The sequence below is a fragment of the Halichoeres trimaculatus genome, unplaced genomic scaffold (assembly GCF_033239565.1).
Source record: "Halichoeres trimaculatus isolate MK-OKI-2021-1 unplaced genomic scaffold, fHalTri1.1 fHalTri1_scaffold_22, whole genome shotgun sequence".
Lineage (NCBI taxonomy): Eukaryota > Metazoa > Chordata > Actinopteri > Labriformes > Labridae > Halichoeres > Halichoeres trimaculatus.
In genome coordinates, this window is record NW_027437200.1 from 23,390,930 (window position 1) to 23,414,852 (window position 23,923).

The 23,923-nt window shown below is 41.9% G+C and overlaps 3 protein-coding genes across 3 annotated transcripts; 1 reads left to right on the forward strand and 2 right to left on the reverse strand.

Annotated features, from left to right (window-relative positions):
* Positions 1-67: 67 nt before the first annotated feature.
* On the reverse strand, positions 68-1,394 carry LOC141811221 (GTPase IMAP family member GIMD1-like). Its single transcript, XM_074699203.1, has 3 exons — positions 1,277-1,394; positions 523-785; positions 68-434 (listed from the first exon to the last, which is right to left on the reverse strand). The coding sequence occupies exons 1-3, from the start codon at positions 1,392-1,394 to the stop codon at positions 159-161; spliced, it is 657 nt and encodes a 218-aa protein (XP_074555304.1). The 3' UTR covers positions 68-158.
* Positions 1,395-5,694: 4,300 nt separating this feature from the next.
* On the reverse strand, positions 5,695-8,293 carry LOC141811124 (dickkopf-related protein 2-like). The gene is made up of 5 exons (XM_074699045.1): positions 8,248-8,293; positions 7,849-8,024; positions 7,572-7,728; positions 6,552-6,686; positions 5,695-6,473 (listed from the first exon to the last, which is right to left on the reverse strand). Exons 2-5 carry the CDS (start codon positions 8,014-8,016, stop codon positions 6,082-6,084), a joined length of 852 nt encoding a protein of 283 aa, XP_074555146.1. The 5' UTR covers positions 8,017-8,024; positions 8,248-8,293; the 3' UTR covers positions 5,695-6,081.
* A 4,025-nt stretch (positions 8,294-12,318) lies between these two features.
* LOC141811085 (protein NLRC3-like) lies at positions 12,319-23,923 on the forward strand. The gene is made up of 10 exons (XM_074698986.1): positions 12,319-12,775; positions 16,973-17,114; positions 17,200-17,271; positions 18,854-19,023; positions 19,613-21,407; positions 21,504-21,671; positions 21,791-21,964; positions 22,955-23,128; positions 23,227-23,397; positions 23,476-23,923. Exons 2-10 carry the CDS (start codon positions 17,005-17,007, stop codon positions 23,483-23,485), a joined length of 2,844 nt encoding a protein of 947 aa, XP_074555087.1. The 5' UTR covers positions 12,319-12,775; positions 16,973-17,004; the 3' UTR covers positions 23,486-23,923.

Genomic DNA, 23,923 nt, shown 5'->3' on the forward strand with positions numbered 1-23,923 from the left:
TCTGCTTTAAAGTTTGACATTGTAACATAGGACTCTATGGGGGGATGACTAACTTTTGGGGCAGCCTCTAGTGGACACTTGAGGAACTACAGTTTTTGGGACTTCCAATCTGACTTCAGTTAACACCAGACGTAAATTCAGACACTTTGTCCACTTTGTCACTGAACATCCTTGGTCAGGACCCTCAAAGCTCTGTGATGGTTACTCGCTGAGAGGCGGAGCAATGCTTCTCTCAACGGCCGTCCCCTCATTGTTGGCCAATCACAGCTGTTGTCCAGGAAGAAGACTCCTCCCTGAACTTTTTCAGCCAAAGCTCTGAGACGGTCACCGGTCTGTGTGAGGTAGTCTGTTGGACGGAGCCCCGCCTTCTTCAGGTGGTCAGCAAAGGTGAGAACCAGTAAAGTGTGACGATGCCATTCTGGACCCAAGAGTGCCTTAAACAGATGAATTAGAAATAACAAAATAATTTGGACACCATGATACGCAGTGTTATTCTGTGATAGAGTGTGTGAATGAGTGTACCTCTGCATGCTCCTCCAGGTGTGTGTTGTCACACGTCAAGTCAACTCTCGCAACAAGCACAACAACGTGGACCCCCTCAGGGAAAAGCTGGTGCACCCTGTGTTGGCATGGCACCAGAGGGGGCGTGTCTAACACCCTCAGCGTTAGGTCTGACTCCGCCCCTTGCCTTCGGAAAAAGTTGCTGAAATTGCGACGGAGGAGCTGGCACTGTCTGGTCGTGGAGGTGCCAGAAATGCAGATGCCGGTTTGGAATTCTTCCCCCCCTACGGATAATTCAAATTGATCAATAAAGTTTTTGTTTTGAACTTTTTAACACTTGAAAGTGAGATGCTAATTTTTGTTGCTGCTTAGTCAATATTTTACATAAGATTTGCTCTTTTTGCTTTGTTCTGAGATCATACCGTTCAGTTATATATAATATCAGTCAGCTTACTGTTAGTAAATATTTGCACATTTGGTTACGGAGCTAATGCTAACAAGCTAGCAGGCTAAAAGGCAAGTATAAATTATCAAACACCACTAAAGCTGATATTTAATCTCTTACTCCAAAGATTGATTGCATTTTACTCTATTACACTGAGAATTGTTGTAAGGTCGATTGTTGCCCAAAAACAAAATATGTTCTTAGTGAAAAAATGAGGATAAGTTTTGGCAAAAATGACCTTATGTTGAAGTTAAAGCAAAAACAAAAAAAAATAAAAAAAAATTGAAACATGTCTGTAAAACTGTTAAAGAAGTAACTTCACCGACTGACCAATCAGAGCGTTCCCCACAGAGCTCCTCCCACTCTGCCTCTCCCCTAGCAACAGAGCATTCAGCGTCAGAACATTCCGCTCGTCACCTTGACGATGGAAACCAAAGCTGCGGAGCATTCCGGAACAGGAGCTGTCACAGTGAGTCATCTGTGGAAACAAACATTTTGAAAACGTGAGCTGTTTTCTCCGGGATGTTTTGTCATTTGAATTTCTTAAAACATATTTTAAACTCAGAACAGAGATGCTGTGACGCTGTCACTGTGAAATCAGAATCAGAGAGATGAAAAGTCTTACCTGCTCGACCACGGAGGAGCAGCAAATGTGGACACCACCTTACTTGTACTTGTCAAAACAGGTGATGTCTATGTGTGTGTAGTGCCTAGTTAATGAGTAACCTGTCCGGTCCACCTGTCCCTCGCTCTGCAGCTTTTATCAGGTTGTAAAACAGAAAAACATCTGTGCACTTTAAATTTAAATGGATTTCTTTGTCTCCACCTCCACAGGGTCCAGGACTGAGCTTCTTCAGCAGTCTGTTCAGTCTCTGTCTCCTGGATCCTGTCTGCTCACAGCAGGTGAAGCTCTTCACATGTGGCCTTGGTGTCTGCTGTTAGCTCTGTTAGCCATGTCTGTGAATAGCATGATGCTACTCTGCTCTCTGGTATTCCCTCTGTTGCTGGGTTAGCACAGCTAGCTCGTCCATCTTATTGGAGATAGATCTTACGTTCCCAATAACGATGGATGGAAGGACAGGTCCATGTCATCACTTCTTAGCTCACACCTGAGAACCAGCACGTCGTCCTCACCTCCTTCTCCTCACCTTGTGGGAAACATCCGGCCTTGCACCAGTTAGCATTGACATGCTACAGGCTGCTAAAAGCTGATTTCAAATGTAGGATCTCCAGACAAACACAGAAGCAAAAACAGTAAGTGAGTCTTGTAAATTATGACTTTATTCAAATTTCAATCTTGTCAGGTTACAACTTATAGTTCAAGGGTCTGTGAGGATTTTCCAAATAATCCTTAAAAAGCCTCCCTTCTAGATATGTGCCTGAACATAATCCACACTTTAAAATGAGATCATAAGCTCTGTTAAAGGTTATTTCTTAACACTATTTCTCATCTACCCAACTGGGTTAACACAGTTGTGTAATTAAAGAGTATCATAAAAACGACAGTGTACACTCATGTGCTCTGCCTGTCACTGTTAATGGTCTCTGTGTGCAATAAAGTTTGGATCCAAAGTGTCTGAGCCTGAGGCTGCAGGAGAGAGAAACATCATCATCTGCTCTCTGTTTCTCCTGAAACCACACAGATAAGATAGTTTTATCATGAACAGACCGCGTCCTCGCTCTTCACTCTGTTACAAACACAGCTCCTCACTTTCTCAAAGAGAGACCAAACAACAAACCAAAACAAACCTCTCAGACGCTCTGTGACGGGAACGTGAAGGAAACAAAACTGTGACATCAAGGAAACCAGGAAACATTGACGGCAACCAGGCGATAACACGGTGATCCATACGCAGCTGGTAATTACCGGGAAGCTGGGGAACACGGATGGAAGAATGACATCAGCAAGCTAACGTGTGTGAGAATGTGTGTGTGGGTGTGTGTGTGTTATCTTTTAACAACCATAACCACGCCGAGGACAGTGATGCCCAACAGCTACTAAAAACAGACCTGCTCCTGAGAGTCATCTAATGCTCACTGCTGCTGGGTCTTTTATTTTGAAATGCCATCAAAATGAAGTGTTTTATTGTGAAAACAAGACAACACATTGAAAAGAAACCAGTTAAATCTGTAATAAACCATATGGGGAATAATAGAAAAGGGATTCGGAAGCTACACAGAAACGTATTCCTTATGTCCTTCAGATAGAAACAGCATTTTGGGTTTTGGCAGGAAATGCTAATGTTTGAAACCTGGGTTCAAGAGGTAGCTTTAGCCACCTCTTGTCGTATCCTTTTGATCTTGCCAACACCAAAACTTGTAGCCATTTCACCAAAGAAGCCTTCAAGAAAAACCCGCCTACACGCCAGAGGATGGAATATTTCTCACATTTACGGCCAATTTACAGATTGGTGCTTTTTTGATAAATGACAACATGTATCAGCTTTAATTTAACAGAATATTCTCTGAGTTTTTGAATAATGGAGCAGAAAACGTAGCAGAACCAGAACCAGGCGATCTGACTGACATAGACCTTGGTAACACAGAGCAGCTGTTCTGGATTAATGCCGTAAACGTGTGCTGTTGGTTTTGAAATCAAAGCTTCTTTGACTCCAGTGTAAGACAATCTGATGATGTTTAATGTGCTCTATCTTTAAAATCAACTCTTTAAAGAGCAGTGAACACACTGTTCTCCGTTTATTCCACGTGTCTGTTTTTTGTTATACAATAAAGAGAAAAATCACCTGTTATCCTTCTTACATTTAAATGAGCAAACGGCTGAGAGTTGGAAGATGTGGCGAGCTCTGACTCTGTGGTCATAAATATCTTTTATCTGCACAGATGGAATCATTTCCCCATGTCTTTACGGGCCTGTGGGAACATCTTTTCCTCTTTGGTCATCTTATCTCGACCCAGCAGCGCGGGGGAGAACAGGCACTGGTTTCCAGAGACGTGAGCTCCGAACACATGAACGCCTCTTTCTCAGATACTGAATGTACCTTCACGTTAAGTAGAAGTAAGTCACGTTAAGTCAGTCTCTATGCCCCACAGGTCGCTTATAGTCAGATCTGTGTTAAGAGGACAAAAAAAAAAAAAAAAACACAGAGGACGTTTGTTATGAAGTTTGATGGTGAAATTGGAGTGAGACATTTTGGAAATATCAGCGTCCATTAACAAGGAGAAGTTCATTGACACCTTAACTTGCTTCATCGTTAATTTAAATTAACAAAAAGTTCAACTTCATGATTATGGATCTCCCAAAAAATCATAATCAAATGAATGAAAACAATATTTTAAAATAGATATGTTTTTATATGAAATATTTATTATTATTCAATAAAAAAAACATTATAACTAAATATATCATAATGACTATTTCAACAATTTCATACTTTAAAAAAAATAATGAATTTTTATTTATTTTCCAAGCTTTTATAATATATATATATATTTTTTTAAAGTCAATTTTTATTTTAAAAAATTGTGGAGAAGGCCATTATGAAATTAAAAAATGACTTTGTTAAAAAAAGTTTTATCTATTTTAAAAAGGCTTGTAAAATAAATTAAACAAATATTTAAAATAGTATGAAATTGTTAAAATAATCATTATGAACTACTAAATTATAACAATTGTTTGTTTTTGTTTTTAAAAAAAACATAATTCATAATAATAGTGCTTTATTTTACATTTTAAGAGCCATACTAAATATTTGTCAGTTATTTATCAAAATGGTATTTATTTAAAAAAAAAAATTATGAATCTTTTGGGGTTCCATTAATGTTTGATATGACTTTTTTTTTTTTTTTTTTTAACCTCATAAAATTATAACTTAATATCAACTTAAACCTTTAACATTTCAACCTGTATCTCCACCTGTACAACCAGAATTTGCTTTAAAATCTGAAGGTTAATACTTTGTTTTGAATTCAATCTGTAATATAATTTCTTTAGTTCCACTTTAATCTGGTAATATCATGACTATACTCGAATTTAACTTTGTAACATTTTTACTTTTTTTTTTACTTTAATTTCAGCAAATTACATGTTAGATTTTACAACATAGTTTCTTTGTTAAGACTCTAAACTTGTAACATTATGACTTAAATTTGAATTTAGTCAATTTGACATTATAGCTTTTTGTCAAATAATGTCTTGAAACTCTCGACTTTAATCCTGAATTATTTTGACTTTATCTTAATTTGCATCTCGTAACATCACAAGACTTTCAGTTTTAATCTCGTGACTTCATTTTGAGAGAGAAAATGAGGAAAAGAATCCTGGAAATCATTTTGTAGGATTTTTAAAGAGTTTATTTGTGAATTACGATGGAATCCGGTAGATTGGCCTTTGCACAGCGCGCAGTGAGTCGGCTTTGAGTTCAACCTTTTCATGTTCATTTTGGATTGTTTGAATTTCAGTGATGCTTATTGCAAGTGAGACTATATAACATTATATTTTGTAATTACATAGATAGATACCTCACCACAGAGACTTTCTGAAGATCATTTTAATCACTACACAGATTATTAACAGAAACACAAGATTCATTGGGAAAGTGGTGGAATTAAACCCCAGATTAACTGCCTTAAAGAGACACTTAAAAAACAGGCAAACACCAACATCATCCATCCAAAATATACAGATTATAGAAAAATAAGTCTATACAACATCAACAACAACAACAACAACAACAGCAGTGCCATCAAACAAGACGTCTGGACAAACTTCAGGCCTCAAAGTTTTGGCGGGACATTTTCAGCAAACATTTCGAACTCTCAGGACGGGAAAAGGATGTTTTTTATGCGTCACAGGAAAAGTGGCGTGACGGTTCAGTTTTGATAATAAACGAGCGAACGGGTAACTCCTGCAGCAGGTTTCCACATTAATGCGCTCCCTGTTTGAATAAAGGGGTCAAACTGGATTTCAAAGCGGTTTCTGCTCGTCTAGACGCAGAGGAGGAAACCAGATCTGAGCCACAAAGAGTTTCACATCCCGCCGAGTTTGTGTGTGAATGCAGCCTGACAGGAAGCTCATTAGCATAGAGATACCAGGTGAGTTCAGAGGAGGGGAGGGGGGGTCCACAGGTGTGAACAGGTATCTCTAGCAGAAAGAATCTGTCCTCTCACACCTGACCTCAGCTCCTCTGGCACACGTGAAGCCTCGTCTTCGCCACTTCTGACGATGACTTTGACGCCGAGGAAGACAGCAGAGAGGTGTGAGGGGAAGAGTGGCGAGACGACGAAGAGGACGCAGGGAACTTTGACTTTGCTGCAGCCAGAAGTGACGATGATGATGATGATGGAGCTGAAGGCTGGGCGCCGGGCTCTCGCAGCGTTCGGCAGCTGAGTCCGTCACCGCAGGAGCAGCGCTGGAACAGCTCCAGGCCGTGGCTCCCCTTTCGGCGCTGTCGCGTGCAGACCTGTCCCTCACGCAGCACCGGCTTACAGATACGGGTCCAGAAGTGGCGGGCGCAGCACAGACCGTCAGAGCAGTCTCCTGAGCGCAGACAGGGATCTCCCACCTGACCTGGAAACAGACAGACTGTTAGAGAAACCGCCACTTTGAAAAACAGTCCAAAACTCAGAAACAAAACCTCTTCCTCACCTTTACCTGAGGCTCCTTTCACCTCCATCCTCTCCCTCTTCCTCCACCCCTTCTTTTTGGACAGCGGGCCCAGCCCGCCCTCTGAACCCGGGATCCTCTGAGACAGGAAGCTGTCCACGTCAGGGACACAGATATCTGAGGAGAGACGAATGTTGGGATGTGGAAACTTTACTTTTTGGTGACGGATTACCCAATGATGCTAACTTCCTGTATTCACGTTTGATACCTGAGAATCTTTTAAAAGACTGTCTTCTTGTGACTGTGTTGACTTTTAATGGACTCAAACTGTAAATATATTTTCCTAACTATTGATGTGCCCAACTCTGTTTTCCTTTCATTGTCTTGGTTCTGTGATGCTACATAAATGTAAAACTAGACTGAATAAAAGTATTAAAAATAAAAAGGGCTTTACTGAAAACATAAAATACACATCGCAGTACAGATAAAAAAAATGAAGAGAAACAATTCAAAGGCTAATGATAAAATCGACAAATGCTGTTGATCTTAATTTGAGAAAATGGACAAAAATGTTTCTAAAAATGCTAAAAGAATGTTTATGACATCACAGATGCAAACTGTAATTATATAATAATTGTACTTGTGTCGTTTTTGTAGATAACTCGAATAATAGCATTATCTGTAATTTTTAAAATTTAGTAAGCAAATAAATAACTGAGTGCTGGATCGATGTCACTTAAAAAACAATATTTCATATTTTATTTGTAGCTGTCACTTGTATTAGAACACATTAGCATTCATGCTAACCCCAGAAAATTTAAACCTTAAAAAAGGTTTATGTTTTTTAAATTTGTTATTTACTTTATTTTCCTTATTTATTAAGAAAACCATTTTTCCAGTAATACATTTTCATAAATCTCAAATTTCTCATTGAGTTGTGCTTCTGTAGTACGGCCACAGACTAGTTTAGGACACACGGTTTAATTTTCGTGGTGTAAAACACGCTGACAGAAACCTCCCTCGTTAACAGTTTTATGACTCTACTGGGTTAATTAATCTTACTGTTGCTGCAGTGGTTGCCCGGGCAGCACATCCCGTCCCTGTGGCATCTCCTCTTCCTCCTGCGGCAGTTCTGACACCGAGAGTGGGCGGGGCCTTTGGTGGGGGCGTGGCAGTAGCTCCCCTCTCTGCACTCCAGGTCGCTCATGCACTGATACAGCTGCAGGTGAACAAAGAGAGAAACGTGACGTGATTTAACGGAACTGTTCCACCTGGGGAGGACACAGGTGAGGACACAGGTGAGGACACAGGTGAGGACACAGGTGACCCACACACTCACCGTCAGGTCCAGACTCGGCTCCCACAAGCTCCTGTTCAGAGGCAGCGCGTGCCCCTCTCTCAGCACCACTGTTCTGATGGAGTTCAGTTTGACACGCGCCTCCCCGTGGCGGGAACACGCAAGGAGCACGAGCGCGAGACACACCATCAGCACCAGGTGACGTACCATGACTCCTGCTGGGCGAAAATACGTCAGATTAACTCCAGGAAAAATGTTGAATAACGTTTTTTAAAGTTTCGGTAGAAACAAAGAAACCTTCCCTACACCCTGTGGTTTAAAAACATCACAGTTAAAGTCGATAAATCTACATTTACTGCTTTTTTGGGAGCTTAACTTTTCATGTAAACATGAGATTCTGGAGCTAAAGAAGTGAAGAAAGAGAGAAAACATTAGTCTTACCTGCTGTTAACCGCTTTAAGTTTACGTTTTTCCTGGAACACGTGAAAATACTTCTCAAAAAGAAACCAAACAGAGTGTAATCCGGTCTGTTGGAGTCCTGTTAAATCCTGCCCTACGTGTTAAATCCAGGTGCAGGGTTCCGGGCCGTCAGGTGAGCAGAGAGATGCTGCAGTCAGTCTGAGGAGATGACGCCAGGTGACATGGTCCCGGACCCTCATCCTCTTTATACGCTGCCTCCTCGCGCGATCCCGGCCTGCCCACTACCCTGGTCGCGCGCCTCCGCCCCCTCCCGCGCCAACATCGATACCCTCGCGCCCCCCCACCTGCAGCCATCGATACAGAGAGTCAGGGACCGGAAGAGAGAAGGGACATGTTGTGACTAAAGCGTTTAAACGTCTTAAAAAATCACAACAGAGCGTCAAAATATCACGTTAGACGGTAAAATAAATAAATAATAAATAAATAAATAAACCACCTCTCATATTTGGTATTTTTAACATAAACTCACATTAACTTCAACCGAAGGACACAAAGTTTTAACGTGACAACGAGACAAAAATGTATCCCAGTATATATTTTGTGAACATACAGAAATCGTTGGCTCTAAGTCTTATCAGTAAAAGTAGTTTGGGGTATAATTAATTTTCTAAATTTCTAAAAAAAATAAATAAATAGAGACTCAAGCTTGATTTAAAAAAAAAAAAAGAAAAAAATATACAGACATTATGTCACTAAATGTAGGCTACTTATTGGGACAATATAACAAGACCACTAGTTAAAAATAAAAAACCAATACCCCATATATTTAAATATCTAATGTCAGACACGCCTGATAATACTTTACATATTACAGGTAAATGAGAACTGGAATAAAACGCCTCCTGTTTATGTTCACCTTCTGTTGAAAAAGAAAATCACTGTAATTCAATTACTGTTTGTTTACTCTATTAACCTTATTTCACGGGACTCTCCAGGCAATAACATATAATGCAAGTTAAATATTGAAAAAATAAGAAACTATCATTTAACACTCAAATAACATTACATGTGATTTTACGGTGACATAAATCGACCATTGTCATATTATCATTATAATACTCCAGTTGAGACAATTAAACTTGACCATATCTTTGAGACATAAACATGTCTGAAGCCATCTTTAGATGTGAATGTCCAACCCATGTTTTGCTCTGTCGCGTCTTAGGACACAAGTAGCATCTTCAAATTTCTGTCTTAAGACGTCTTGATGTTCAAAAGTGTCTTGAGACGTCTTGATTCCTGTTATAAAGACGTCTTTAGACACTTTGATGGCTGGGTATGTAATAGAAGATGATGGTAACTCCACTGATAACTTAATGAATAAGAGTATAGAACTCGTCATTGATTTCAGAAGGAGTTCAGTCACATGAATATATTGGTGTTCACAGTGACCACAAACTTCATTGTCCTTCATCAGCGTGCTGTTTTATTCTGATCTTTGCTGGGGGAAAAGCATCACTTCTGAGGACAAAAACAGGATCAACAAACTGTTATAAAAAAAAAAGGCTGGGTCAGTGGTTGGATGGGCTCTAGACTCAGTTGAGATCATCTACAGGAAGAGGATTGGGGCTGAACTGAACATTGACGACCATCCTCTTCATAGTATTTTTAACGGACTGAGAAGTTGTTTCGGTGATCGTCTGGTGATGTCTGAATGAATCAGAAAGTCCTCTATTCCAGCAGCGGTTCGTTACTTTAATGAACATTTATAACTTTGGTGCTTCTGTCTGTTCTCCTGGTGCTCTTGTGCTGCTCGTCCCGTCTTTTCCATGTGGAGGTGTTGAGGGCAGTTCGCGAACCACTGACTTTATTTCTCCTTCATGATCACAGCATTTGTTTTTGGGTTTTTTTGTATTTATGGTAAATATCATAATGTGTATTGTGTTAATCAGGGATTAATAAAGCTATCTTATCTTATCTTGACTATCTTAAATGTTGGAGAAACCTTGATATGGTGGGGGAACGGTACCCTCATATTTTGGGACCGTCTGAGGAAAAGGACTGACCGGCTGACATTTGACTTTTTATCTCAACCTATAAACCAAGCCTTTGAGTTAATGATTTATTTTGAAACCTCAGTAAATTTGGGGCCAAATTAATTTAAGAAAACCACAGCAAAGTCAGTGTGTTGTTGGGAATTTACTGTGAAACTGAGACCGTATTCAAACTGTGAAGCGATGCTCCTCTGAGGGATGTGACCGACCAAAAACGGCTTCAAAGATGCCGTTATAGGAGATAGACAGATAAGTTAAACAATCAACTTAATACACACACACACACACACACACACACACACACACACACACACACACACACACACACACACTTGTTCTATCTTGATGACAATCAAACTCACGACCTTTCATGCAGCAACGTTTGACCTTTACCCACTCACGACACAACCACACTTGTGCGTGTGTTTAAAGTGTGTCGATAATATCAGCAGGACTGTGACACACACACACACACACACACACACACACCCTCCTCTCCCCCCATGGTGAAATGGAATAAACTTTATTTTACAGAGCTTTAAAATTGACGATATACAGAGGTGGTTAAGTCAGTCGATATTTTACGTAATGCTCCTTTAAAAGACAAACAGAAAACTCAACATGTCACAATCTGACTCAGCATGAAACCAAAATATTAGTTTAACACCACACAACTTCAACATGTCGTTATATGAAGAGGTGATACTGAGTGAAACTACTGAAACACACACACACACACACACACACACACACAGAGAGAGGAAGAAGAGGATTTTTATTGAGTGTAGTATCGAGGCTGCTGGCTGTTTCATTCATTACTCGGGGATGATAATGCAGCATTATTGTCTGCGTGTGTGTGTGTGTGTGTGTGTGTGTGTGTGTGTGTGTGTGTGTGTGCAGACGGACAGAAACAGACAGAGCTGACTAATGTGAGCTTGAGTTTCTGGTCTCATCGCTGTAAAAGACTCAACTGAACAGAGGAACAGCGCCCTCCTGTGGACAGAGTTCAGCAGTTCATCTCCTTAAATCATCTAAGCCTGCCCCCTAGTGGATCATGAACACAGTGGGTCCATTTACCGTAAATTAACAGAAATAAAGTCATGACTTCATAGAGTTGAAGTTGTAAATTTACATACAAAAATAAAAGTTAGTTCTTAACCTTATTTTTATTTATTAATTTATTTTTGCACAGTAATCTTGGAGTTCAAGGTGATATCTTTTTGTCAAAAAAAGTTTTAATAGTTTGGTAACTAAAGTATGTAACAACAAAACTAGTTAATAGAGGAAAATAAGAGGAAATTCAAGAGGAAAGAAAGTGTTTAAATTTAAAACTGTTATGCCAAAAAAAGAAATCAAAGTCACATCTCATAGCCCATACTTTCATCACAAACATTCCTAATAGAGTTTACTGACTCTGTATGTTTTTACTTTTTATTTATTTTTTAAAATTTATATCAAAGTGGGCTAGTTTTGCTTTTATTGATTTTACACAACTATGAAAGGGACTGAAAGAGGCCTCCATATTTTACTGTTGAATTAATTTTAAAGTAGGCCTACACACTTCACTTCTGTTTGGGGTTTAATTTTGTTATAACAGGTAAAAATAGACAAAGAAAAAAATTACACAACCTTAAAAGTGGTGGAGTTGTTTTTGATTGTTTTGTTTTTTGTTTTGGTTGTTTGTTCTGTTATTATTATTATTGTAATGTTTTTTTAATCTATTTTTTTTATTTATTTTCTATTTTCAGAGCATTTAATTTGATAAATATTGAGTTTGGACTCTGATTGGAAAAAAATAAAATATATAAAAAATGCAGTGTTTTGCTTTTTTGTTTTATTATTATTATTATTATTATTATCATTATTATTATTATTATTATTATTTTAAATTTACTCCAGACTACTTTTCTTCGGTGGGAGAGGGGGCAAAACGTCCCCTCTGATAGTAAAAGTTGCGGATTCCTGACCCAGTAGGAGTGGCCTGGGTGTTTGACGTCATGACGCATGCGGCGTGCATGCTCAGTATCTCAGTACAGGCAGGCGCATCGAAGTGACGCCAGGGCAGCGCTTTATTATAAACATTACAGACTTTAAAACAAGCTGAGCCGCAGCTAGCTTAACTAGGGTCGTTTACAGTCCGTCACAGTCATGGTTTCAAGGTAAAAACTCTATTTTTGGAGGTTTGCTCTCTCGCGTGGCTTGGAAAAGTCCTCCCGTTGCTATATGCGCACGCAGCTTGTTTACAGACAGTGAAGAGGAGGGGTCCGCCTTCTCCCACGGTGAGGACCTCTTCACAGAAACAGCTCACTATCCTGACTGGAAACCAGGATTCATTCCCGCGATATGTCTCCTCTGAGGAAGGGGAAAGGAACCAGGGCTGGCGGTAAAATGGGAGGAGCTACAGCAGCTACAGGGAGTCTGTTTGAAAGAGAAGGAGGCGGTTTCCAGGGACGCACAGCCGTTAGAGGGAGCAGAGGAGGAAGGAGCTCAGCTCAGTGAGTAAAACTTTGTGTTTTCAGGTCTCAGTTTCAAAGTGAGAGGAGTTAGAGCTTTTTCATTTCTGTGTCTGGCTTTTTGCAACAATACGCTTTGGGGAAAAATATAAATTTTATTAACCGTTCATCTAAAAACTTAGAGCTGTATCTAAAACAATGCTCCAAATCAGGAATAAAAATGTTTCAGTCACCTAAAACCTGGACTCAAACTTTGACATGTATCAATAAATGTTTACCATGTGTTTAGGACTCTTATTTTGAAGGAAAACGTTCTGCAAAACTGTACATAATGTAAGAAAAAATAGACCTGAAAAGACTGCTCTGATCAAAGCTGGGGCCCGTCACTGCTCTCACCTGTATTTATATCTGAATCAGACACACTAACCCTGTATTTAAGTCAGGCCAAGCTTCAAACAGAGTTGTTGACAGGTGTGATCTCACCTCAGGCTGTATCATTTCACTGAAATGTTGTTATCGTGTTTTAAAAAAAAATGTCTGGAGCGGTTGGAGTTCAAAGAATCTCTGATAAACCTGTTTTGGAGATGTGTTTCTGTAAACCTCACCCCGCTGTGTTTCTGTACATGTATGCAAAACCGGACGGTGCAGCTGTTCTCGGTTTCATCGAAAAATGTTTGACACGTAAAACTTTGCAGAGCTTCAGTAGATGAACAGGTGAGAAGTGAACAGGTGGCTTGGAAGTAGTTTCCAGTGAAGGTTGAGCCTTAGATTTCTTCTTTTTCACAGATTTATGAGACTCTCCTCTGAGTTTTCCTCCTTTGATCTGGTTTCTGGGAAGTAACGCTGAGAATACGCCATGTGTCTCTGGTGCGGCTCCAGGAGCCTTGCCCCATATCTGGTACTGAGGGCGCTAACGTACTGAAGCTGAGAGGCATCCTGAACTCAGCAGAGCAGAGTGATCTGAAGTGAGTCAAGACGTTGACTTGAACTGAAAATAATCTGATCCGCTATGGTGTGGTGAAGCGGAGCCGGATCGGAGACGCATCTGGTGTACTTTGACGGGAAAGTTTTGTAACTCTTCCTCTCAGCTATATTCATGAACCATGAGTTTAACGACAAACCCTCGTCGTCGCAGAGTCTAGAGTCTGTCAGCTCCGCTCGTGCCATTTGGCGTTCTCAGGCGTAGGCTGCTCATGATTTCTTCCCGTCCTCCTATCCTGACTTGTACAGTGTTTCAGCACATGTATGACTCAGTTTGAGTCAGAACAAGGTGTCAGCTCTCAGGCAGTCTCTGCGTAAAGATGATACTGAAAGTGTCTGATGCTGTAAAAACCAGTAATCTTATCTGTTGGCCTCTGGCTGCTCTGACATGTTTTCAAGATTACACCGTACAAAGCTGCTGCAGAGTCTTTTAACTCCACATGGATCTAGAGTTTAGTAAAACCTCTCATCATCCCTGACTGAAAGGAGGCCCAGACATGTTGAGAGATGATTCACAGAGTTTAAGAAATACTTTCAGGATGACCTCAGAAGGAGAAGTCTGGACTTATTTTTGCAACACTGGATGTTTGTTGCAATAACAGAGTGTGAAATGTTGATACCCAACACTTTGGTGTCCTTGAGGAGTGTTGATCTGCTGGTGACTCTACTGACAGTCTGTTTTTCAGTCGTAGATAACCTGGTTAAACTCCTCAGACTGAAGCAGATCGTTGGTTTCAGGTCAGCAGGGCTCTAACATGTGACACATGATGGAAACAGATCATGTGTTGAAGCCTGACACCCTAAACAGAGGCTCGCTGTGTCAGAGATACAAGCTTTCCATGGGGGAAGTGCCCAGGCGAATGCTAAAGCTGGTGATCCATGGAGAGATAATGCAAGGGGAGGGCAGTTAGAGGACAGGAAGGTTTATATTTATTCATGTGGAGCGGTTTCCTCCAAACATTCCCTCACACAGGTGTTGAAACATCTTCCTGTTTGCCTCTCTGCTTCCTCATCTGTGAATGTCCTGTGTTTCACAGTCAGAGCTGAATGAAGAGTGGACTCTCTACCTCTCTACAGCTGACTTTCTGTCCTTCCTGGCCCTGTTATTACAACTTCCTGTTTACTGAGACAAGTCGGCGTCTCTATCTCGTCAATTCTGATGTTAGAAATACAGTTTTCTACCACTCCTGCCAGTACCCGTTTGTAAAATGTCATCCCCACCAGATGGTGGCGGCAGTGAGTCTGTTAGCTAACTGCAAAAGAAGAAGAGAAAGATAGCGACATCTGCTGGAAGTGGTGCGTACTACTGTAAGATTCTGAAACGGAGGACACAACAGTGACTTAGCACGGCGGTAAAATGTCAACAAACACGTCGTCGTGTTTTTTTTGTGATTCCTTTAAACGGTTTAATCTATGGAGGTCCTTCTCACATATACTGGTCGGTGTGTACAGTTGCCAATACATACTTGACAATTATGCTAACTAAATTAGCCAAAAATTCAAATTTTCAAATGTTTTTATATTCAATTAATCAACAGAATAATCAACTATTGACATTATTGATATTATATGTAGTTCCTGCCAACTTTCCATTTATAAAAAAACATCATTATCTTCCATCCACTGGTTCCAGTTTGTTTTAGAACTGACTGGTTCCACTGTTTCTGTTCAAGGCGCTGAAAGCTCTCTAACACAACTGGCTATGTCAATATGTGAAGTTCAGGCGTTTCCTCTCATTCTCTGTAACTCAATGAGGAGCTATTGTGAGCAATGAGCTTTTGTTGAGCTAATCTGTCAGCTGTTTTTTTCTATGCCGACCAAGCTGAAACATCCAGCCTTGAAACATGAAGCTGGTGTTGAAGTGTTAAAAACTGTGGTACCCCCAGTGTCCACTTGAGGCTGGCTACAGGGGCACCACAAACCACAAGGCTGTCTTGACTGACCAGGAGAAACCCTGTAGCTGTTAGCGAGGAAGCTAAAGTCCTGCCTCTGTGCCTCACATTAGGCTGAGCTAGCATTTGCAATATAATGACTACCAACGATGGGCTTTAGAACTCTGCTTCAGAAACAGCTGGATGATGTCATCGAGGCTACATCAGCCACCAGGCTGCTGACTAAATGTTGACAATAAGGTGATGATTAACCAGGAACTGCAGATTTTGGGACCTCAGAAGGAGGATGAGTGTGTGATATGTATGGTAGTGGACTGAATGAATAGAATAGAATAATTCAGGAAGAGTCACAGCAGCAATCAAGAAAACAATAGTAAGAAAGTGTATAGAAAGTGCATAAAGCTCCATAAGAAAATAGATGCTGACAGCTTGTCCATCATTGTCCAGTCAGCCAGCCTCCACCTCCACAGGGTCCAGGACTGAGCTTCTTCAGCAGTCTGTTCAGTCTCTGTCTCCTGGATCCTGTCTGCTCACAGCAGGTGAAGCTCTTCACATGTGGCCTTAATGTCTGGTGTTAGCTCTGTTAGCCATGTCTGTGAATAGCATGATGCTACTCTGCCCTCTGGTATTCCCTCTGTTGCTGGGTTAGCACAACTAGCTCGTCCATCTTATTGGAGATAGATCTTAAGTTCCCAATAACGATGGATGGAAGGACAGGTCCATGTCGTCACTTCTTAGCTCACACCTGAGAACCAGCAGGTCGTCCTCACCTCCTTCTTTTCACCTTCTGGGGAAACATCTTGCCTAGCACCAGTTAGCATTAACATGCTACAGGTCGAAAACAGCTGATTTCACATGTAAACAATGCAGCCATGGTTACATGTAGGATCTCCAGACAAACACAGGAGAAAAAGTAGTAAAAATATCACTGAAGACACAAAAAGTTTGGTGTCCATGACCAACAAATGAACCAAACAAAGTAAGGATCAACTCCAAATACAAAAATGACGAAAAAGAGATGACTCCAACTAATGTAAGGACATAAAGAGGTCAGACTCAGGTCATGTATGGAGCTGTTTCAGTTTCTGTTTGACTGTTCAGTCTAAAGGCTCAGCTTCACAGATGGTCAAACCAGAGAAAGTAAATTAGTTTATAAATGATTAACGTCAACTTGAATTCCCATCATGAGTTATCAGAGGGCGGTCATTTCCTCCCTGTTGGAAAACGCCAGCATGCACAGAGAGGAATGTGGGAGTGGAAAAACAGACGTGCAGACAGGATGGGAGTGTGCAGAGGAGTGATTCAGCTGCAACTGAATCAGCAGCATGACTGATGAAAAACTGCTCCTCTCTGTGTCTGCTTTCAGTTTCCCTCCTCTCACCGTGTGCAGCCCTGAAGATGACGGCGTGTATGGAGGACAGAGGATGGTCTTCATGGATGGACTGTCAGTCTCTGGCTGACCAGCAGTCGATGGGGGAAGGAATACTCTTCAGGGATGAGAGAATAATGTAAGACGACACCTTCACACTTTGCTGCGACATGTACGAAGCTCAGTGTGTTCAACATTTCTGTCTCTGTATCTCAACTCTCCAGGCTTCATCATCTCCTCCAGGTAGAGGAGTGCACGTCGACCACGAGTGACGGCAGCGATGACACCCCTCCAAAGTAAGATTTCCCCGTGCTTGGGTAAAACAGAGCTCATTTCTTTTAGGTGTTGCTGCCTGCAGAGCAGAGAACAGGCTTTAAGAGATCTTGAATCAGCAGATAAATGTTTCTTTTTCTGCACTGAAAACATGTTGTACTGAACCACCCAGAGAGAGAAACTGTCAACAGATACTAAAGTGTCTCTGTAACCAGAGCTCTGAAGGTGAACATAGATGTTGAGGTCAGGCTGATGATGTGCTCTATAGTAAACCAGCCAATCAGAGTGGAGAGAAAAACCCCAGACAAAAATAAGAGCCCTGTGTGAGACTATAACTAAGCTTCTCAGAGATAACTGAAAATGTCAAGAGATTCATAAAACCGTCTGTGTTCTGTAAGCGTGGCTGCTTTTAAAATAAAGTTTCCGCTCAGAGATGTAAGTTCACACGCCTTTAATAAACCCAGTGTTATTAACAGCTCTTTAAACAGGAACCAGACTGAAAACTGAGCTGCTGCTGAGAACCCTGGGTGTGTATTTGATGACTGAAAAAAACACAGAAAGAAACTCTTCAGAATTTTGCAGAGGCACCAAAAATAACCTTGAAAGTCTAAAATCTAGTTGCTCAGATTGTTCCTTCAAAATGGGAAGCTTGGGATAATCTGCTGACATGTTTTCATTGGTGTGCATAGTTGCAAGAACATTACAGACATTTGTGTTTGCTATTTAAGCCTGAAACTTCTAATAATCGATCATTCTTTAATCGATTAATCAAATAACTGTCAGAATAATCGAAAGTGCAATTATAGAATAATCAATAAAAATAAAATTTAATTATTGCATCCTATTTCTACTTGAAAATCAACCCTGTAGCTAATAAATATGTTAACTACTTATCCTGAAACTTCTAATAATCAAACAGTCCTTAATCGATTAATCGATTAACTGGCAGAATAATCAAAAGTGTAATGTTAAAATAATTTATAACAATAAAATTCAATGATTGCATCTTCTTTCTAGTTGAAAAACAACCCTCTACCTAATAGATATGTTAGCTACTAAAGCCTGACACTTCTGATAATCGAACAGTCCTTAATCGATTAATCGATTCACTGGCAGAAGAATCAAAGGGGTATGATAGAATAATTCATTATAAGAAAATTTAATTATTGCAGCCTGGGTAAGGAGTCCATGGGATGAGATTTGTGTCACTTGAATGTTTTGAAGCTGTGTGAATTTGCTTTGAAATTGTGTTTAACCCACTTAAAAAATCAGCTCTTCGTATTTGGTAAATCTAAAAATACAAAATTCAGTTTCAGTTCAGTGTGGCTTGGATCATCATGTTGTCTGTTTGGTCTATGGCTGTACTCCCTAGCTGAGTAGAGCTAGCTGAGCTAGCATTAGCCATAATGTCTGAAGACCAGGGACCGGACAGTTGTAGACGATGTTATGGTTGTACCACACTGAACTGAAATTTAATTTTGTATTTAAGGATTACAGAGGGTTACATTTTCGAGTAGGTTAAAAGCAGTTTTCAAAGCCTGTAAAATCAGTTTTTAAGCTCTTAGCTAAGTGTTTTTTGAATAACAGCCTTTGTCATTTCTGCAGAGAGAGCAACAGGTTTTGGAGACGCCCTGGCAGAAATTGCATCTCCAAGAGGAAAACTTGTGGATACCATAACGCCTCTTTCAGGGATCGCTGTGGCTCAAAAACAATCATTTCCAAAGACACAACAGGAGCTAAACAGCAGACATGCCGTCGGAGCAGCGCTGCAGGAGGTGAGCTGGAGTCTCTGCTGCTGGTTTCACCTTTCATCATCACACAACCTCAACTTCAGAGGTCCGGCTCATTTGTTTTTAGATGCGAATGACTTTGACCTGTGCGAACGTTTGTATGATAGGGCTGTGTCTTAGCTGCACCAGTGCACTGTGGACAACGATGGAGTCACATGACCTTAAACTCTCTTTTTTCTATTTAAAAACTTGAAATTCAGTCACTACCGGGGTCCCCCAAAGCCCTGTCCTGGGGCCTCCTTTGTCTTTCATCTCTCTACCTCTTATTTCCCTTAAATTCAACATCAGTTTCCATCACTATGCAGACGACACCCAGCTCTTCCTGTCAGCCAAACAAACCACCTCCCCCTCACAAAATCAAAGCCTTGTTCACCTGAAACTTTCTGAAACTAAACAGTGGTAAAAATGGTGTTCTCCTCTTTGGCAATGTTTTTCCGGAAGCCCAGGTACCTTCGGACATTGCCCAATGATACGATCGTCTTAGAGCACAGAGTATTTAAAAGTTATCATAACCTCGCTCGGCCAGTTCTTTATCATTTGATATCTTGTTTGTCTTGTTTTTCGCGCCCTCAAGGTCAACAGGAAGTCCTTCAAACCCATAAGATGTGTGTGAGGAAGAGATGTGAACGTGTGGCTGAAGGAACTGGTGAAGCAGGAAGTCGAACCCTCCTCAGCAGAATCTACACTGAGCTCTACATCACAGAGGGACCAGGTGAAGAGGTGAATACCCAACATGAGGTGAGCCAGCTGGAGACAGCCTCCAAGAAGAACATCCTCCAGGACACTCCCATCAAGGTCCAGGACATCTTTAAAGCCTTACCTGAGCAGCAGGAGCCAATCAGAGTGGTTCTGACAAACGGCATGGCTGGGGTGGGAAAAACTTTCTCAGTGCAGAAGTTCACTCTGGACTGGGCAGAGGGCTCTGAAAACCAGGACCTGAGTCTGGTGGTCCTGCTGTCATTCAGGGAGCTGAGCCTGATCAAAGATGAGCGCTACAGTCTCCTCAGTCTGCTCCATGTTTTCCATCCAGCGTTAGAGAAGCTGAGAGCAGAGACGCTGGCCGTCTGTAAACTGTTGTTCATCTTTGACGGCCTGGACGAAAGCAGACTGTCTCTGGATTTTAACCACACTCAGCGTGTGTCCGACGTCACACAGGAGAGCTCTGTAAAGGTGCTGTTAACAAACCTGATCCAGGGAAACCTGCTTCCCTCAGCTCTGGTCTGGATCACTTCTCGACCTGCAGCGGCCAACCAGATCCCTCCTTGGTGCGTGGACAGGCTGACAGAAGTCCGAGGCTTCACTGACGCCCAGAAGGAGGAGTACTTCAGGAGGAGGTTCAGGGATGAAGATGAGTCCAGCAGAGTCCTCTCACACATCAAGACCTCCAGGAGCCTCCACATCATGTGTCAGATCCCGGTCTTCTGCTGGATCACGGCCACAGTCCTGGATCACATGATGAGCACAGAGCAGCGAGGAGAGCTGCCCCAGACCCTGACTGACCTGTACTCACACTTCCTGCTGGTTCAGACTCAGAGGAAGAGGAGGAAGTACGATGGGGGTCACGAGACCAGTCCTCAGGAACTGATGGAGGCTGATGGTGAAGTCTTCCTGAAGCTGGGCAGGCTGGCGTTTGAACAGCTGGAGGAAGGAAACGTCCTGTTCTACCAAGAAGACCTGGAGCGCTGTGGTCTGGACGTCCCAGAGGCCTCGGTGCACTCAGGACTTTGTACAGAGATCTTCAAACGAGAGAGCGGGGTCTTTCAGAGACCGGTCTACTGCTTCGTTCATCTGAGCGTCCAGGAGTTCCTTGCTGCCGTCTACGTCTTCCACTGTCACACCAACAAGGTCAGTGAGACCCTGGAGGCCTTTCTGGGTAAAGCCTGGGGTCCTTGTCGAACTTGCGACCCACCTGTGGACGTGTTCCTGAGGAGGGCCCTGGAGGAGTCCCTGAAGAGCAGAAACGGACACTTGGACTTGTTCGTCCGCTTCCTTCATGGCCTGACGCTGGAATCAAATCAGCGACTCTTAAAATGTCTGTTAGGTCCAATGGAGAGCAACCCAGGAAGCATCCAAAAAGCTGTGGACAACTTGAAGCAGATGAGCACCTTCGACGTCTCTCCTGACAGAAGCATCAACATCTTTCACTGTCTGATGGAAATGAAGGACCGCTCGGTGCATCGAGAGATCCAAGACTTTCTGAAGTCAGAGACCAGGTCAGAGGAGAGACTCTCTGAGATCCAGTGCTCGGCTCTGGCTGTCATGCTGCAGGCGTCAGAGGAGGTGGAAGAGCTGGACATGACGGCGTACAGGACATCAGAGGAGGGGCGCCTCAGACTCATCTCTGCCGTCAGGAACTGCAGCAAGGCTCGGTGAGTCCAGGGTGAGGGTTTTTTCGTCTCCTACAGAGACCGTAGCTGTAAACACAGTGTTCAGACGCCACTTTTGTAACCCCGTCTCCCCCTCAGGGTGTCCTGTGGTCGGCTCTTTGACGCCCACTGTGAAGTCCTGGCCTCGGCTCTGAGGTGCAGCCGTCTGACTGAACTGGATCTGAGCCACAGCAAGCTGCAGGTCTCAGGAGTGGACCTGCTGTCTACCGGACTCCAGAGCTCACAGTGTGGACTGCGAGCTCTCAGGTCAGTCAGTCTGTGGATTCACCACGTTCACTCAGTGACCCTCTGTGCTCACTCAGGGTGACTGCGTTCAGTCGTACCTGTCCGTTTCCTCCATGTCTCAGTCTGTGCTCTCCTCTCAGGTTGAGGGACTGCTGGCTCTCAGGAAGCTGCTCTTCAGCTCTGGCCTCAGCTCTGGGGTCCAGCACGTGTCCCCTGAGAGAGTTGGACCTGAGCAACAACAAGCTGCAGGATTCAGGAGTGGAGCGTCTGTGTGCCGGTCTCCAGAGTCCTCACTGTGGACTGGAGACTCTCAGGTCAGTGTGTTTTAAACACACAGACTCCTGTCGATCTCCTGCTTTAAAGATTTTAACTTAAGGATGAATTTCTTTATTTAGGCGACAACATGTTTATGTCTGTACCTGATAAAACGTAGAATTGATTATCTGTTTTCCCAGCTCACATTCTACGGCTAAGAAAATGATGATAAGACCGATTAAAAAATCAGATTGGTCAAATTTCTAACTTTTACTCAGAATTCTCTCCTTTTTATCCAAATTGTTTTTTTCAGAATAAGAAAATTTTTAAGGGATTTTTAAGAATTTATTTTTGTGTCAGAATTGTTTTTTTTCAGTATTTTTGTCTGACTTCTAAATTTTTTTGTATTCATCCTTTGTCAGAATTCAATTTTTTTGATCTCTGAATTCTGAATTTTTGATTCCAAAATTTTTACTTTGTCTTTTTTTGTTTTTGTTCTCAAATACTTATTTTTTTAAACTGAAATTTGTCGTCTTCTCTCAGAATTTTGCCTTCCATCTAAACTAAGACTGTTTTTGTCCAAAAATCAAAACAGTTTTTTCAGAGTTTAATTTCTTTGGTCTAAACTGACTTTTTTTTACAGGATAAACTCCTTAAAAAAAAAATTATTTCGCAAAAAAATCCAACATTATTTTTAAGTCTGACATTTGCAAATAATGTCTTTTTTCTAGGATCACAACTTTCTCTCAGATTAATGATTTTTTTTTTCAAATTCTGATTTTTTTCACCCATTATAAAACCCCTTTTTCCCCAGAATTATTCTTTGTAATCTAAAGTGACTTTTTGTCAGAATTCTGCCTTTTTTCTAGAAATCTAACTTTTTATTAAATTCTCACCTTTCATCAGAATTACCATTTTTTCAGGTATTTAATTTTATCTAGAATTCTGACTTCTTCTCAGTATTATGTTTCCAGGCTGGCCTGATCAGATCTGAATGAAGACAGATGCTCACTCAGGTTTTCATGGAGACGTTTCTTTCCTCTCCTCAGTTTGAGACACTGCGGCCTCTCAGAGAGGAGCTGCTCTTCTTTGGCCTCCGTCCTGAAGTCTGAAACCTCCAACCTCAGAGAGCTGGACCTGAGTTATAACCAGATCAATGATTCAGGCGTGAAGCTGCTGTCAGCTGGATTAGAGAGCTCGCGGTGTGGACTGGAGACTCTGAGGTGAGCAGTTGAAAACTGTTCGTGGTCGTTGATGTGCAGCTGGATGGAGTGAGATGTTGAGCACCTAACACTGAACCGTCTCTCTGTTGTTTGTTCAGGCTGAGTTTCTGCAGCCTGTCAGAGAGGAGCTGTGGTTATTTATCAGCTGCTCTGAGCTCAAACCCCTCCGCTCTGAGAGAGCTGGACCTGAGCGATAACCAGCTGCAGGATTCAGGACTGAAGCTCCTGGAGAGTCCAAACGGTGTACTCAGGGGGCTCAAAGTCCTGAGGTGAGGCGTCCACGTTAAATCAGTTAGTCCAGCTTGTTCTTGTTCCTGTTCTCTGACCTGGTTCCTCTCCCCCTTCAGGTTGGACTAGGAGCAGATGACTGGGTCTAAGTCTCTGGAAAAGTTATGTTTGGATCACGCTCAATTGGAGCTTTATCACCGTGGACTGACGGCTCTTCAGGGGCAGAAGGAGATGTTTTCGTTGCTGCGTCCTGCTGCCTTAGCAGCTTTTTTCTAAAGCATTAAAATGTTTTAGCATCACAGCTGAGTTTGGGACTGACGTGCAGTAAAAGTCAAACAGTCACTGACGGTAAAAGAGGAATGAAGCATGTGAACACTAACCAGGGCTGCTCAGTGAGCATGTCTGTACGTCAGCACTTTAACACAAAGAAACGCACTTTAAAACACACTGAGTCACCGTCTGAGAGACCTGAGCTCAAACCAAGTCTGTAAAAACCTCATCTGCCTTCAGTCATTTATCCTGATTATTTTTTGATCAGTGTCCATCACGTTTTGTTTGTGTAATCAT